We start from the raw sequence: 13998 nt of genomic DNA, 5'->3' as shown, positions 1-13998 counted from the left end.
AAATCTGGAATTTCATTTGACATTAAATGCTTAGAATGAATTCTGATCCTTTTTTAAGACACTGCTGCATTACATTTTTCATTTTTCAAGACATTTTTCAAACAGTTTTTAGGTTCTTAGACCTCAAAAGTGGTTTGGCTTTCTGGTTGTATGTTGACCATGAAATAACTGTGCTTTTAGTATCTCCTGCTGGTTTCTGTAACCCTTTTAAACATTTTAGTCGCCACTATTTCGGGTGGTGTTTAGAGCAGTTGTGACCATATCTAGATGAGAGGGGGGTGCTCTAAGTTGTCAGCTAATGCTTGATAATTTGTTGCCAAGTTACGTCTATTGACTATATGAGAACATCACATCTACTAATCAGTGCTGACTCAGCCTCTGTAGCCACTGCAGGCAGACTGTGTATGTAATGCACTGATTTGTCTTCGGATACTCTCTTTCTTTTTGTGAGGCTTGTGTCATTTTTTGTATATTGTTTGGTTTGCTTTCATATTTTTATGGTTATTTGAAGCTAAAATGGCTCCAGATCTTCTTTATACCACTGCCTAATCCCTCTCCCATCTCGCAGGCAGGGAGAGAAGGAGTAGCTTCCTCTCCTGGGTCTGATGCCCGGCTCGGCTTAGACGTGGTGGAAGGCGGTCGCACTGCCTTGGACAACAAAACTTCGCTGCTCAACACGCCATCGCCGCGCTCCTTCTCTGGGCCGCGGACTCGAGAATTTGCCCCATACGGCTACGGAGAAACCATTTGCACGTACGACAAGAGCGCCCTGAAGGAGGCTGTGTTCGACGATGATGTGGAACAGTTCAGAGACTGTGAGTTTATGCAGATTTTATGTTTTTATGTTTACAGCTCTGAGCAAAGTACCTATGTACCCCAGTCACACGTGCATTAGCTGTTAGAATTTGTTATGTGGCTCAACAAACAACCAACATGCCTCTGAAAATGGTCAGGTACAAGGACTGGACTGAAAAAGTTAAAAAGTAGCCAGTGTAGTAAGAAACACCTCCAGAAAGACCTCCAGAAAGCCTGGATAATGTTGCTAAAGAGCACTTTAAAAATTACTTGCTTGAACTGTAGTTCAAGTACTGTAGTACTGTATCTGCTTGTGGCATCGTGACAAGATCTAGTAATGTCAGCCAGCTGCCTTTTTTCTTCTGGTTGGCGATGTAGTTCGATACAAAGAAAACATCTCAGGCAGTCTTTTTATGTGGTCCAAGCTCCATGAGATGAGCACCATTTAGTTTCTTTATACTGAAGAGAAGGCAGACTTATCCACAACTAATATATCCAAAACTGGAGTACCCATACCAAAACACTCCAGGTCACACATGGGCAAAACAAAGCCCGAGGGCCGCACCCCTGCACACAGAGTCAATCCGTCCCTCAACATCCTCAAGCAAAACAGGTTCCAAAACACGAATAAGAAGCAGCTTAAGGCTGGAACTGACCTACAGAGGAAAATGTAGACCGCTTTAAATGTTCATAGAGTCTTCATATTATTAACTTTTTACTTTTTCCCCAGGAATGTATCAGTTCAATTATTCAGTTTGTGGTCCTTCGCGTATTTAACCTTAGCAAAAATAATGTCACCCACTCCCCATCTATACAATAAGTCAGTTTGATATTGGAGCGAACTGTCACTTTAATTCTGTGATTATTATACATTGTCTGCAGTGTGACATTTAAACTGAAATCTATATTGAATAAGCCTCATGCTTATTCTGGTGGTAGAAAAACATGAAACGAGCTAAATAGCGACATCCACAGAATGAGTATAAAGAAAAAACAGCTCTTACTGTCATATTGCATGTGAGCCTTTCTTGTCATTCAGCCAAACGTCAGGTCGTGCATTGTGAGCACGTGATGTCGTTGTGAAAACACAAAGGAGCAACAATGTTGAGGCAACAAATGGCAGAATTTTCTCCATTTCACTCGGTTAGTTGTCAAACGTCATCCTGAACCAGCCGGTTACAGCAGACAGAAGAAACCAGTGAGCGTCCAGCCCCTCTGTCGCAGCCGCTCTGTGCTTCACTTGTTGTTGTTGTTGTTGTTGTTGTTGTTGTTGTTGGTGTCATCACATCCTTTTCTCTGCCACTCTCCCCTCCCCTCCCCCACCCACCTCCACCTTCATCCCTCCTCCTCCTCCTCCTCCTCTCCAGGCCGACGTCAGGAAAGCGGCGAAAACAAGATGGCACTCTCCAAGGTCTTTGCTCCTGGTAAACATGCCCACCCTGCACCTCCACTCCACTCACCCTCCACCTGTCTTTGCATTCTTCGCTCAGCTCCCCTCATCGTCTCTCCATCTTTTAACTCCGCCTCTGTGTTAACAAAGTCCAAGCGGTTCTGCTTACAGCTGTAATGTTTGAATGTTTCTAATGTTTTCACTGCATCTAATTTGACTGTAGACATCTATCGTATGAAAAAGTTACCTTTATATTTTTAATATTAACTGCTCAAACTGTAGATATCTGCATCCTCCGAGGACACACATTTTGAATAACATGAGGCTGCTGACGGGAACGGAAGTTTTCTGTGGGTGATCTACTAACAACGCGTGAATTTGATTTATGAATGGAAATTCAGCCAGTTCATTCCAGTAATGGCCAGCACAGTCTATGAAAGGCAAAAAAAAAAAGGTGGATTAAAACTGACCAGATCTGATAAGTGAGGGGAAAACAGTGAACAGAAACGTTCTGATCTAAAGACTTCAGTTAGAAATAGACGGGAACTGTGTGGGATCTTGGAGATCAGGGCGGCCTTTTTTTTTTTTTTTTTTTTTAATAATACATTTGACAGCTGAGGTGGAGCACAGGATTGATGAGCTGTTTTCAAAAGTCCACCTTACAGGACTTACTGTTAATAATGTTAATAAAGCTACGTTCACACTGCAGGCAAAAGCGCATAAAATCCGATTTTTTTTTTTTGACCCTATGCGACCCATATCCGATCATGCTATGACAGTGTGAACGGCACAAATCCGATATTTTCAAATCTGGGTCACTTTCGTATGTGGTACTGAATCCGATACATATCCAATGTTTTAGAAAGCGACTGCTGTTTGAACGGTCATGTCGCATTAAATCCGTCTTTTACGTCACTGACACAAGACAGACGCCAATTATCAGCGCCGGAGAAGCGCCCGAGAAGACATCGCGAACGCTTCCTGGCCATCCAGCGTAGATGTCAGTGAAACTGTTGGGAAGACAACGTGAACATTTTATTTGTACTGTATAATCTGCAGATTCTGACAGAAATCTGCAGCTATCCTTTGAAGCACCGCTCCTCTCTAAAACAGCAATAAGGATAATTATTAGGTTATTTACATTATTATGTAAATATGTAATAACTTAAAGCAAAAATTGGGAAACGTAAAGTCCGAAGTCTTTATATTAAGGGCCATCAGTCAAACAATATTGTTTGCTCTGGGTCTAAACAGAGCGCGTTGTGTGTGACGTCTTCTTTTGCGCATGTGAGCCGCTTTGAGCGTTCACACTAGAGCGCGTTTGCTGTCGCATTTTATTTGTAGTGTGAACAAGCAGACAAAAAAATCGGATTTGATCAAAAAATCGGAATTGAGCATTAAGACCTGCAGTGTGAACGTAGCCTTAGTCACATCCTGAGTGATCCAGAGAAGTTCATGAAGACTGACACATGCATGAAAATGCCCGTTGTTCTCAGTTTCTTGCATGCCACCTGAGGCTGCAGATATTTATTAAAGTCAAAGGAAAGAATCTGACTCACAGCTACCCATGCAACATAAACTGTCACGGTGAATGGAGTGAGCTGTGAGGAGAAAATAAACGAGGATCCACATGCAGGCACTCGCTGAGATGCAAAGGTGGTTTATTGTAGAACAGAGGTGGAAATGGCAAAACGGAACAAAACGAATCTATACTGAGACAAACTAAACTATTGAACAGCAAACATGAACACGAACATGAAGGAGAGTCAGCAGAGGCATATGGAGGTTGATAGCAGGGAGAACACACAGATGAAACACGGTAGATTCACAGACAGTCCAGCAACTAGTACACGAGTAGACACGACTTAATACACACAGAAGAACACAGGGAGATTACGAACAGGTGGGGAACACAGCTGGAAGTAATTGACAAGACGAGACATGGGAAGCAAAACTGAATACACTGACATCAGACATAAACCTTCAAAGTAAAACAGGAAACAAGAGACAATTCACAATTCACAAGACACAGACTAGACACTGAACTAAAAGGGAAACATGGAAAACTCAGGCCCAATACTGGCACAGAACCAAAACCTAGGAACAAACAAAGACATCAAGAAATCAAAGATTAACAATGCAAAACAGAAAACACTGGGTCACCAACCCAGGACCGTGACATAAAAAACTTTTAGAAAAACTCGAATTACATTTAGTGCTGACTACTAAACATATTAGCTGTTTCAAGACAGACATTTCTATATGTTATGTAAGAGATCCATAACAACAGCAGCATCACTCTGGAAGTAGAAAAGTAGAGTCTGTTTTGCCCATTTTATGAAAAAAATAATGTTCATTAAAAAAAGTTTAAAATAAGGTTTTATCACATTCCCTCAGTGCAAAAGCCAAAAGTCTTTGGTAGGCAACAGGAGGAGAAACTCGTTTAGAGAGACTTTCATGCTCTAGTTCAGTGACTTTTCTGTGAGTTTCTTTGTTGCCTGTAATATACTGATGGTTTTTATGCATCACCGCGCTCATAGCTTTGCGCAATTCACCTGTACCAATCACGTGTCCATCTTGACTCTCAGCAGCAATGGTCCGGCACAAATTAAGTTTCTACGTTCAGTTTAAGTACCCTCCTCCCAAAATGTGGTCCCTGGAAAGGGAAATACATGTGCAAAAATACCTGCACCTCATCACACCTCCCTAGTAAAGTCCAACAACCGCCAAAGGAGGAATTGCAGATCCAAAATCTGGATGTGTGATTAAAAAAAAAAAAAAGACATTAGGTGTCTTTTAAAAACAAAAAAAAAGGTTGATGGATGATTATTAGCCCATGGCAGTTCAATTCAATTCTTAACTCTTGTTTCCTGTCCCCTCTCGGTAAGCAGTCGGGCAGGATCACTCAGACCTGGTGGCCGATCTTTTGAAGGAGCTGTCCAATCACAACGAGCGCTCAGAGGAGCGTAAAGGCGCCCTGGTGGAGCTGCTGAAGATCACACGGGAAGACAGCATGGCTGTGTGGGACGAACATTTCAAAACCATCCTCCTCCTCCTGCTGGAGACCCTGGGTGATAAAGATGTACGTAACCTGATAGTTTGTGTACATGTAAATCCCTTTTTTTGTCTCCTTTATTTGTGTTTTCATTGTCTTGATTCAGCGTAATCTGAAGAAACTGAAGGTAGTTTTGTGTGGATGATATTCTTTATGTTCCCATTTCCTGCAGCACACCATTCGAGCTCTGGCTCTGCGAGTGCTGAAGGAAATTCTGAGGAATCAGCCTGCCCGCTTTAAAAACTATGCCGAGCTGACCATCATGAAGACACTGGAGGCGCACAAAGACTCTCACAAGGAGGTACGCAGCTCCCACCACTCAGCTAAAGGCACCGAGCATGATTTTTGTTTCATAAAGTCGTCATCGATATCTGTTAATGTGGCCGTGCCGTGTTGAAAGTGATGCGGTTCTCATGTCTTTAATGACTGAGTAGCGTGTTCGCTTAAACATGAAGTTAGTTTATATATGCAAAGGAGCACATGTGAGAAAGACGAATGCCAATCATGATACATAAACAAAAAGCCTGCAGTCAATGAGATTAATGATTATTGGTTTCTAATAATTTCTAATCCCTCTTGTAGCTCACAATAACCTCATAATTAATACCTTACAGAGTGGTTATCAATATGAGCACTGAAAAAAGTGAAGACAGTAAGTCCAACCTTCGACCCTTCACTCCAGCAGTTATTCAGGATTACTTGTAGAGAAATTTCCCATTCATGTTGGTCAGGTGTGCAGCAGGGGTACAGAGTGTGTGTAAACACAGATCAATTTGCACGAGGAATTTATTTTAAAAAAGTTTTTCAGCATGAATGAATAATATCCTGCTGAAGAAGTGTAAAGTATGCTGAAGTAAAGCACTCTTTAACGGGGTTCATAAATCCCAGAGGTTTTTATTCTTTATCTTTAAACTTTTTTTTTTTGCTTTTTCTGTATTCAGTTTTTCAGTAATTGCGTTAATCCAAACGTGTGTCATTTTGCAGCCAACAAATTTTCACAAAATCTGTGAAACATGCAAAATTCAGTACAGTCCCGCACTGTACTTACCACACACCAGAAGACCATAAAAAGATGTTTTTAATCATAGACGAGTCATTTAAAAAAAGCTTTATAAAAGCCTAAAATACAGGCATAAAGGTGAGGATATATTGTGTTTAAAGCAAGAGCCATGATAGGTTCAAGTATAAAATCAGGACTGAAAGTGCAACAGTAAGAATACATTAGAATAAGTTTAAAATGTAAACGTTTTCTGGGGAAGTTCTCAGATCGAAATCAGCCTGTAAACGTGTTTTTCCCATCATGCTCCTGGTGGAAATTTACAAGAAGATAAAGTGTTGAGTGGTGGAGGAGCAGCTGCCTCGTTTCTCTGTTTGTTCTAGAAAAGTAAGTCAAAAGAAAAAAAGGGAGACACTGACTGACAGAACAGAGCTCCCTTTTGGTTGTTGGAAACATTTATGGGATTGAAGTTCTCTACTTGAGCACAAAATGCTAAACTGGACAGTGAAATTAAATATGTCTGAATTTGGGGGAAAAAAAGAGACTTTGGCTTTGTCTGACTTAGTCTCATGCCTGTGATACAGAAATCCTGCTGTTGCCTCAATAACACACCAGCTGATTGGATTTACGATGTGTGATATAAAATTGTTAGCAGCCTAATCTGTTAAAAATAAAAAACATGTTTTTAGGTTGTGCGTGCAGCCGAGGAGGCGGCGGCGACGCTGGCCGGCTCCATTCACCCGGAGCAGTGCATCAAGGTGCTGTGCCCCATAGTGCAGACGGCCGACTACCCCATCAACCTGGCAGCCATCAAGATGCAAACCAAAGTAATTGAACGCATCGCCAAGGAATCACTGCTGCAGCTGCTGCCCGACATCATCCCCGGACTCCTGCAGGTCTGAGCCCAAAACAGAAGTGCAGATTTGAATGGAATGTGATTGTTTTAGTTTTGCAGGCTGAAAACTGATCAAACCTCCAAAACTGTGAAATAAAAACTCACATTTCAGAAACTTGAATAAACCGAGTTTTTCGTTTTAAATGTGTTGCTGGTGTACTCAGCTTGAATAACACAGACAAAGCAGAAACATCCGTGTCAGTGCCACAGAGGCTTATTTGGACAATGTTCATATTTGGACAGTGGGAATTATTTGCCTTATTTGTCCCTGGAAATGTTTGCGTGTACTCTGCACTCTTGGCGACCCCTCCCACGTTCCTGCTGACCTCGTGTGGGTGTGTGTGCGTGTGCGTGTATGCGTGCGTGTACGCGCCTTTGATACCTGATGCTCCCCGGTCTCTCCGCAGGGCTATGACAACACAGAGAGCAGCGTTCGCAAGGCCAGTGTGTTCTGTCTGGTGGCTATCTACTCTGTGATTGGTGAGGAGCTCAAACCCCACCTGGCACAGCTTACGGGAAGCAAGGTACTGACCGTCGCCAGCAAGTCTTTCCATTTGCATGTCCTCACAACGAAAGCACTTGAACAGACGCTGAGCCTTATCATCTTCCCATGTTGTTATTTCTCAGCTGGCTCTCAAATTATAAAGCACAGGGTCATATTTGCCCTTCTAGAGTGTCCTTGAGTTATGTAATGGTTAAGGTCTGAGGGTCAGGTTCACCTGACTGCAACCCCCCCACCTCCACCACTCCCCTTTACTAACCACCACCTGTTCAGCTGGTTATCTAAACGGAGTCACCGCTGCAGTCTTCAGCTGCACTCTAAGATATCATCTTAGTGCGAAAATCACTTTGAGTGGATGCAGTTAATCATTAATAACAATCCTTCCTCTTATCAGCAGCTACATTTTAGGGAATATTTGAAAAAAGTGCCTGTGTCAATATTTTGTGTATGATCACTTTTGAGTTCTTCATCCTGTTTAAAGCAAATTGTCCCTGTGATCAGATTCTCCTGCGAAACAGTTTGTGGTATTTTTGTATTTCCCTCTATAGTTAACTGATTGTTACATATATCAGTAAAGATGTGGACTGACAGCCATTAGAATAACTTTTGGGGGGATTTTTGTTTTTGTTTTTGTTTGTTTTCCCCCGAAGGGTATCCCCAGGAAGCCGGTCACCAGCACAAACAGTCCAGGCCAGTTCAGTCCAGTTTAGGGACTCCAACTAGCTGCAGCTAGCAGCTCCAGCCACCTGTGTCGCTATCCAGCTGTCAGTCAGGGGGGCCACGGCCCTAATTTTAAGTCTCGCTACCATACAATGGAGTGAGTTATAATTGCATTGACCACCTGTAGAGTTGTTTTGAAGTGGTAAACTACATAAAGACATTCTTGAGGCAGGCTGTAAACTTGTTTATTTCTGCTGGAGCGTGCAGGTGTTTGTGCTTTTCATGTTTCAGCCTCACTCTACCTCTGCTCGGTTTAATTGCATGACGAGATGTCATGAGTGCTTTCATCATTTTAAAGGAACCAGCCAAATATTGTGTACTTTTTGCTTCCTATCGCCCTATCTGACTCATAAAGAAGTTTATTCCTCTTTAAGACAGTCCTGTGCTGATATAAAGAGTAATTTCTCAATTCTTTCCTTTTGCAGATGAAGTTACTGAACCTGTACATCAAGCGTGCTCAGACGACAAACAGCAATAGCAGCAGTTCCTCAGATGTCTCCTCTCACAGTTAATGGAGGTGGTTTCATCCATTCCAAGACTCCAGATCAGACTTCTCTGTCTCTGAGCATCACCCTCCTCATCACGGCTCTGCAGCTCATCCTTTCGACCCCATTTTGTTCCTTCGTGTCATCCGGCTCCGCTCTGGAAATATCTGAACGGGACTGCTGTCCTGGTTTCAAGTTGGTGGGGAAGGATTGGACACATTTGGATTTTTGGATTTAGGATATGGCGCTTTCTCCTCCTCCTGTGGGTCCCACCATCTCCACATCAGCTCCAATCTGTTTCTCCTTCATCCCTTCTGCTTTTAGATTTGTTTCTATAAGTGGAAAATATTCACATCAAAGAAATGTTTCAGATCATCTTCAGTTTGGGATGAAATGTCATTTGGCTGGCCCAGTGATGGCAACAAGCCCATAAAGTGTGCAGTGAATTCTGTTTTAAGGGCATGAAGACCAAATATTGCAAGGCGGAAAAAAAATTAGATATGGACAGAAAGACAAAACGAGGAAGTCCTATGTGAGCATTTTAGTTCAAGGCTCATATTTGATTGTAATTTCTTTTTTTTTTTTATGCGCTCGTTTCTCTTTAGGAGTGGCTTAAAACCCAAACTGTCACGATTACAAAACAGATCTCATGTCTAAACAGAACTGACAATCCTTCACATTTCGTGCAGATCTTTTAACAGAGAACACAAACCACCGTCGCTACATGGAGTGGAAGCTAAGCCTGTTAAAAGCCGTGACGTTTGTGTCGTTTTTAACTTCCTGCTTCCATTTGTGTCTGAGCACTTACTCTGTCTTACAGGAAGTCCTTTGTAAATACAGCAGATGAGGAGTTGGGGGAGAACAGGCCTTACATTTGTGGACTGCAGAGAGTGAACGGGATGTACGGCGCCGTCACTCTCGGCTCTTTAAAAAAAAAGAAGAAAGAAAAACAAACAAAAAAATGTGAATCTGCAGCAGAAGCCTCCCCAGCGGGCGGCGTCGCTCTCAGACATGTGATCGTGCAAACACAGTATTACTCGTTTCCTCTTTCACGGCTTCTGCAATAACCACAAAGAAATCAAAGGTGTTTTGTACATACACTTTCTGACCGCTGCTTCACGGAAAAGCAGACTTTTAATTTTTTTGGCTTGCATGAACCTGCGGCACGCGTCAACTCAGTGCTGCGTGGAGAGCCCGGAGCTTCTTCGGCTGTTAAAGTGCACTTTTAACATCATGAGATCACTCGACTCTGAGGAGGCGCTCGTACGGAAAAGGTACACACTCTGTGTTTAATTTATTCTGCTGTAAAGTTTTAAGTGGTGGATTCCTGCTGTGAAGCACTTCATCGATTCCCTGATTGGGAAGAAGTTTCTCAGTCTGATCAGCTTTTAATTATTGGACCTGATTTGGTTTTCATGGTCAGTTGATCTGCTGTAGTTTTTTCTTTATAATACTCTGAATAATGAATAATAATGCTGATTCCTGATTTGTTGAAATCCGCTGAGAATGGTCCAACTCTGCTTCTTTAAGGAAATGAATGTACAGAAACAACACAGTGAATTTGCTGGTACTCAAAAGGATTTAACTTTTTCTTTCTCATCGTCCTTCAGCACGCTCATTTAATCCGCTGCGTTTTTACCAGAAAAGCAAACCTGCATACTGGTGAAAACCCACCAATCTTCTCGCATCTGTCGTCTCGTCGCTGGATCTAAAACAGACGCGACGGCGTTCCTTACAGACTGTTCACTATGCATGTTCAGCAGTCTTTCTTTGGCTTCACGCGCTCATGTAATATTCACACCTGTATTTATATATTTTATTTGATCTTATTGTATTTAGTTCTGTCATGATGAGCTGTACAGAAGGTTTTTTGTTTAGTTTTTTTATGTTAACATCAATGTGTGATCAGTTTGCAGCGATGTAAAAAACTGTTTGCTGTAGAAATAAAAAGACCGAGAACTGATCTCAGCTCTTTCTGGCCTTTCACTCCACATTTCACAATTCCCCCCTCTTACTTCATCTTGTGTAACGTTCAGAGATTGGATCAAAGCTCGGACGGCGTCGTCTTTGTTTCCCTCGCAGGTTGGACCTGCATCCGAGCGCTGAGGTGTGCTTAGCGGCTCTGGATAAACATTAACCCGGGCAGACTTTGAGATGACCTGCTCTTAATCTGTCACTCCCTTGAGGAGCTATGAGGGGTGAGCTGCAGGGGTTTCTACTCAACCTGCTGAAACTAAACCTGCAATAAAGATTAATGTGCCTTTTTCAAATTTAAATATCATCATTTAATTGTCATTTAAGCTGCTGTGTTAGCTTTTAGAAATATCAGAGATGATAAATATGCTTACTGACATTCGTTTGAGGGCTTTTCCTGTGTTTGTTTCCTGAAAGTCCCCTCTAAACATCCTCACCCACAGTGAGTGTTTTGTTGGCAGTGTCAACAACTGATCAACTGAAGCTGCTATTAATGCATCACCCGAGGTGGACATTGGTAGTGGGAGGTGTGCCGGCGCTCTCCGCCTCTCAAAGGTCATCCAAGGTATGCTAATAGCAGGCCTGATGACATCACTGGAGCCATATAAGGGGTGTGTGGCGAGGCTGGGCTGCAAACCTCTCTGAGCTGAAATCCGAGGAAGCCAGCAGGCACAACGCTCGCGCCCTCTGCCTCCACGCCTTCTCTGTGGTCCTGGAATACAAGACAACGCCGCCACACTGGAAAATATGCTGTTCTGCCATCCCCAGCCTGAGTCCTACCACCAGCACTCTGCTAGTTACATTAGGTAAAGCACTGCCATGTTGCCAAGCTCCAGAAATGTCAGGATTTCACACACAGGTGCAGCAATTTACCAGCTTCACAGGTGCTCGCGTGGCTTTGGTAAATGTGCTGATTCACAGTGATTGAGGAGCACATTTAAGTAATGTGTTATTGACATGAGATGAGTTTTAAAAATGCATTTCAGGCGTTCGTTCATTCAAAGAATTGCACTCAAAATCCACATTTCAGGTTAGTTCCACTTTATCATGTCAGTTTGTAAAAGTTTCAGTTTGATTTTTAGTTTTGGATATCATGATGTGTGTGGTGTTTTTCAAAGTGTACAATTTAAGAAATTCAGAAGGGAACACTAACGGTACAGCAACAAAAACACACGACACAGTCATGCACTTAAAAATCTGATCAACTGACACCAGATCTGAAATTAAAAGTTATTTTATCTTGTACTTAAGTTTATTTTTTTAAACAAAGAAACATAGACAAAAAAAGAAAATACCCAATTTAGTCCACCTTTTTCTTTCTTTAATGATGTATTTAACCTGAACCGTGCTGCATGACAACAAACCTTTGGGCTTAAATGACTGAAGATCAGATGTGACAGCTGGCCATCTCCTCGTGATCTCCTCCAGAGAGGCGTTGGCGCCTTTCTTAAAGAACGAAGAAGCTCGGCTCATGGCTGAAAATGGTGCCAAAAGAACCCCGTTCCAGTACATTCTGTGTGCAGCCACTTCGCCGGCTGTGAAGCAGCAGGAGGAAGCGCTCACTTATCTCAACCAAGGTACTTACACTGTTAGTCTCCGTGACGACTGTACAGACCGAAGCTCATTTTGTCACACGCAGTCCCAGCTGAAGCATGGGAGATGCTCAGAGTTCAATCCATTCATTTAAATACACTAAGAGAAAAATTAGGTTTGTTCTGCAACAGAAATCAGGTTGAAGTTTTCTGATGTTTGTCCAGTTCTATGGAAGCAAAACCAAAAGTCATAATTGTTTAAATATCTTCACTTTGCTAGTTCTTCTGTTTGTAATACGCTTTAATTATTTCTGGATTGGACTTCCCTCTTTGAGGGTTTCTCAAAATATGGTCATTGAGGTTTCCAGTGGCTCACATGTCAAACATGATTGGTTCCAGTTTGGCTCATTTGACAAACTTATGATAATATTTCTTAAATTTAAATATTAGTTACTGGGAATTGGTCACATTTTTTTCTTTCATAGTAATGTAGACTGCAAATGAATTTTGGACTTTTTTAGCTTCCATAGCTTCTGTCTTTAGACCTGGATCTCAGAACATCCTGTTTACATAGTTGCACTCACACACTCAGTCTCTGTCATTGATGATTAAGATTTGACATGTTTAATATTTGAAGAATTCATTTATTTAAAGAATCAAGTATTCAGATTTATTGATTGATTTGTACAAGATGAGCTTCTACGTGAGTGTTAATTTGTCTGACTTGGATCATCTAACCTCACTCATCAACCCCTCTCTCACTCATGTCTTTTGCTCTTTGCATTTCACACTCTCCCCTCCTCTTCCTCCTCTTCGTCCTCTTCTTCGTTTTCTGCCTTCTGGAACCTTCTGATTGTTTCCGTCTGTCGTGTTTGTCAGTGACGTTTTTATTATCTGTGCTTTATCTTTCTCTGTGTTTCTACGAGTTTGCCCTGCTTATCTGCTCTACAGTAATTTGTTTGCAGTAAAAACACAATGAAAGTGAGCTTGCTGTTCCACGCAGCTTGTGGCCATGCAAAGAGGGCATGTATTGATTAGTAAAGTTAATTGCCATCAGGGTTTGTAGCTTCGTTTTAGAAGCACTGACAGTTAGTTTTAGCGTCCCTCATTGGCTGTGTTATTGACATGTTGTTGTGATAATGTATTATGTCTGATCAGGACGACTAAACGGAAACGTTTTCCAGTGTGTGGCCTTGATATCTACGCCTCTTTTCTGATTGATTGATTTCCTTTTTTTAAAAAATTTTTAATCAGGATGTTTTTAATGTTTTAAAATGTAGGTCAGTCCTACGAAATCCGTATGCTTAACAGAAAACTAGTGGAGTATACAGATATAAGCAGCAAATATGTGAAGGTAGGTGTAAGGTATTGTGTATGTTTGTCTGTTTTATTTGTCTTTCATGTGACCTCTCTCTCTTTCTCCTCTCGTCTGTTCACTTCCCTGGTTCGTCTCCGGTCCCTTGACCTTCCCTTCCACTTTGGGGGTGCTGCATCGACCCTGAAGAGCTTGGTACTATCAGCCAAACTCACCGCTCCTCCTCCTTAAACTTCACATAAGCCCTCTACAGACGTGCAGCTCAGCTTCCTCTCACATTTCCAGCACACACACACACACACACACACACACACACACACACACACACACACACACAC

At 42.1% G+C, this 13998-nt stretch overlaps 2 protein-coding genes across 33 annotated transcripts in view; both read left to right on the top strand.

Moving 5' to 3' along the window:
• Positions 1-10802, top strand: part of clasp1a (cytoplasmic linker associated protein 1a) — a 93716-nt gene extending 82914 nt beyond the window's left edge. For 20 of the 31 annotated variants that reach the window (XM_042218516.1, XM_042218509.1, XM_014332708.2 and 17 more), the window contains 7 exons: positions 569-815; positions 2163-2219; positions 5074-5267; positions 5413-5541; positions 6927-7133; positions 7540-7656; positions 8780-10802. In XM_042218516.1, the coding sequence (XP_042074450.1) occupies positions 569-815; positions 2163-2219; positions 5074-5267; positions 5413-5541; positions 6927-7133; positions 7540-7656; positions 8780-8866 (1038 nt within the window). In that variant the 3' untranslated portion in view covers positions 8867-10802. The remainder of the gene's footprint in view (positions 1-568; positions 816-2162; positions 2220-5073; positions 5268-5412; positions 5542-6926; positions 7134-7539; positions 7657-8779) is intronic. The other 11 variants (XM_014332714.2, XM_014332711.2, XM_042218523.1 and 8 more) reach the window with 4 other exon arrangements.
• A 119-nt stretch (positions 10803-10921) lies between these two features.
• Positions 10922-13998, top strand: part of tfcp2l1 (transcription factor CP2-like 1) — an 11822-nt gene continuing 8745 nt past the window's right edge. The window contains exons 1-3 of one of the 2 annotated variants that reach the window (XM_005919352.3): positions 10922-11619; positions 12242-12390; positions 13626-13699. In XM_005919352.3, coding sequence (XP_005919414.1) covers positions 11561-11619; positions 12242-12390; positions 13626-13699 — 282 coding nt within the window. In that variant the 5' untranslated portion in view covers positions 10922-11560. Of the gene's footprint in view, positions 11620-12199; positions 12391-13625; positions 13700-13998 lie in introns of both variants that reach the window. The other variant, XM_014332720.2, reaches the window with a different exon arrangement.

This window comes from Haplochromis burtoni, unplaced genomic scaffold, assembly GCF_018398535.1.
Source record: "Haplochromis burtoni strain Fernald_Lab_line unplaced genomic scaffold, NCSU_Asbu1 Contig_20, whole genome shotgun sequence".
NCBI lineage: Eukaryota > Metazoa > Chordata > Actinopteri > Cichliformes > Cichlidae > Haplochromis > Haplochromis burtoni.
Note: the sequence above shows the minus strand (reverse complement) of the source record. Positions and strands in the feature narration are given on the sequence as shown.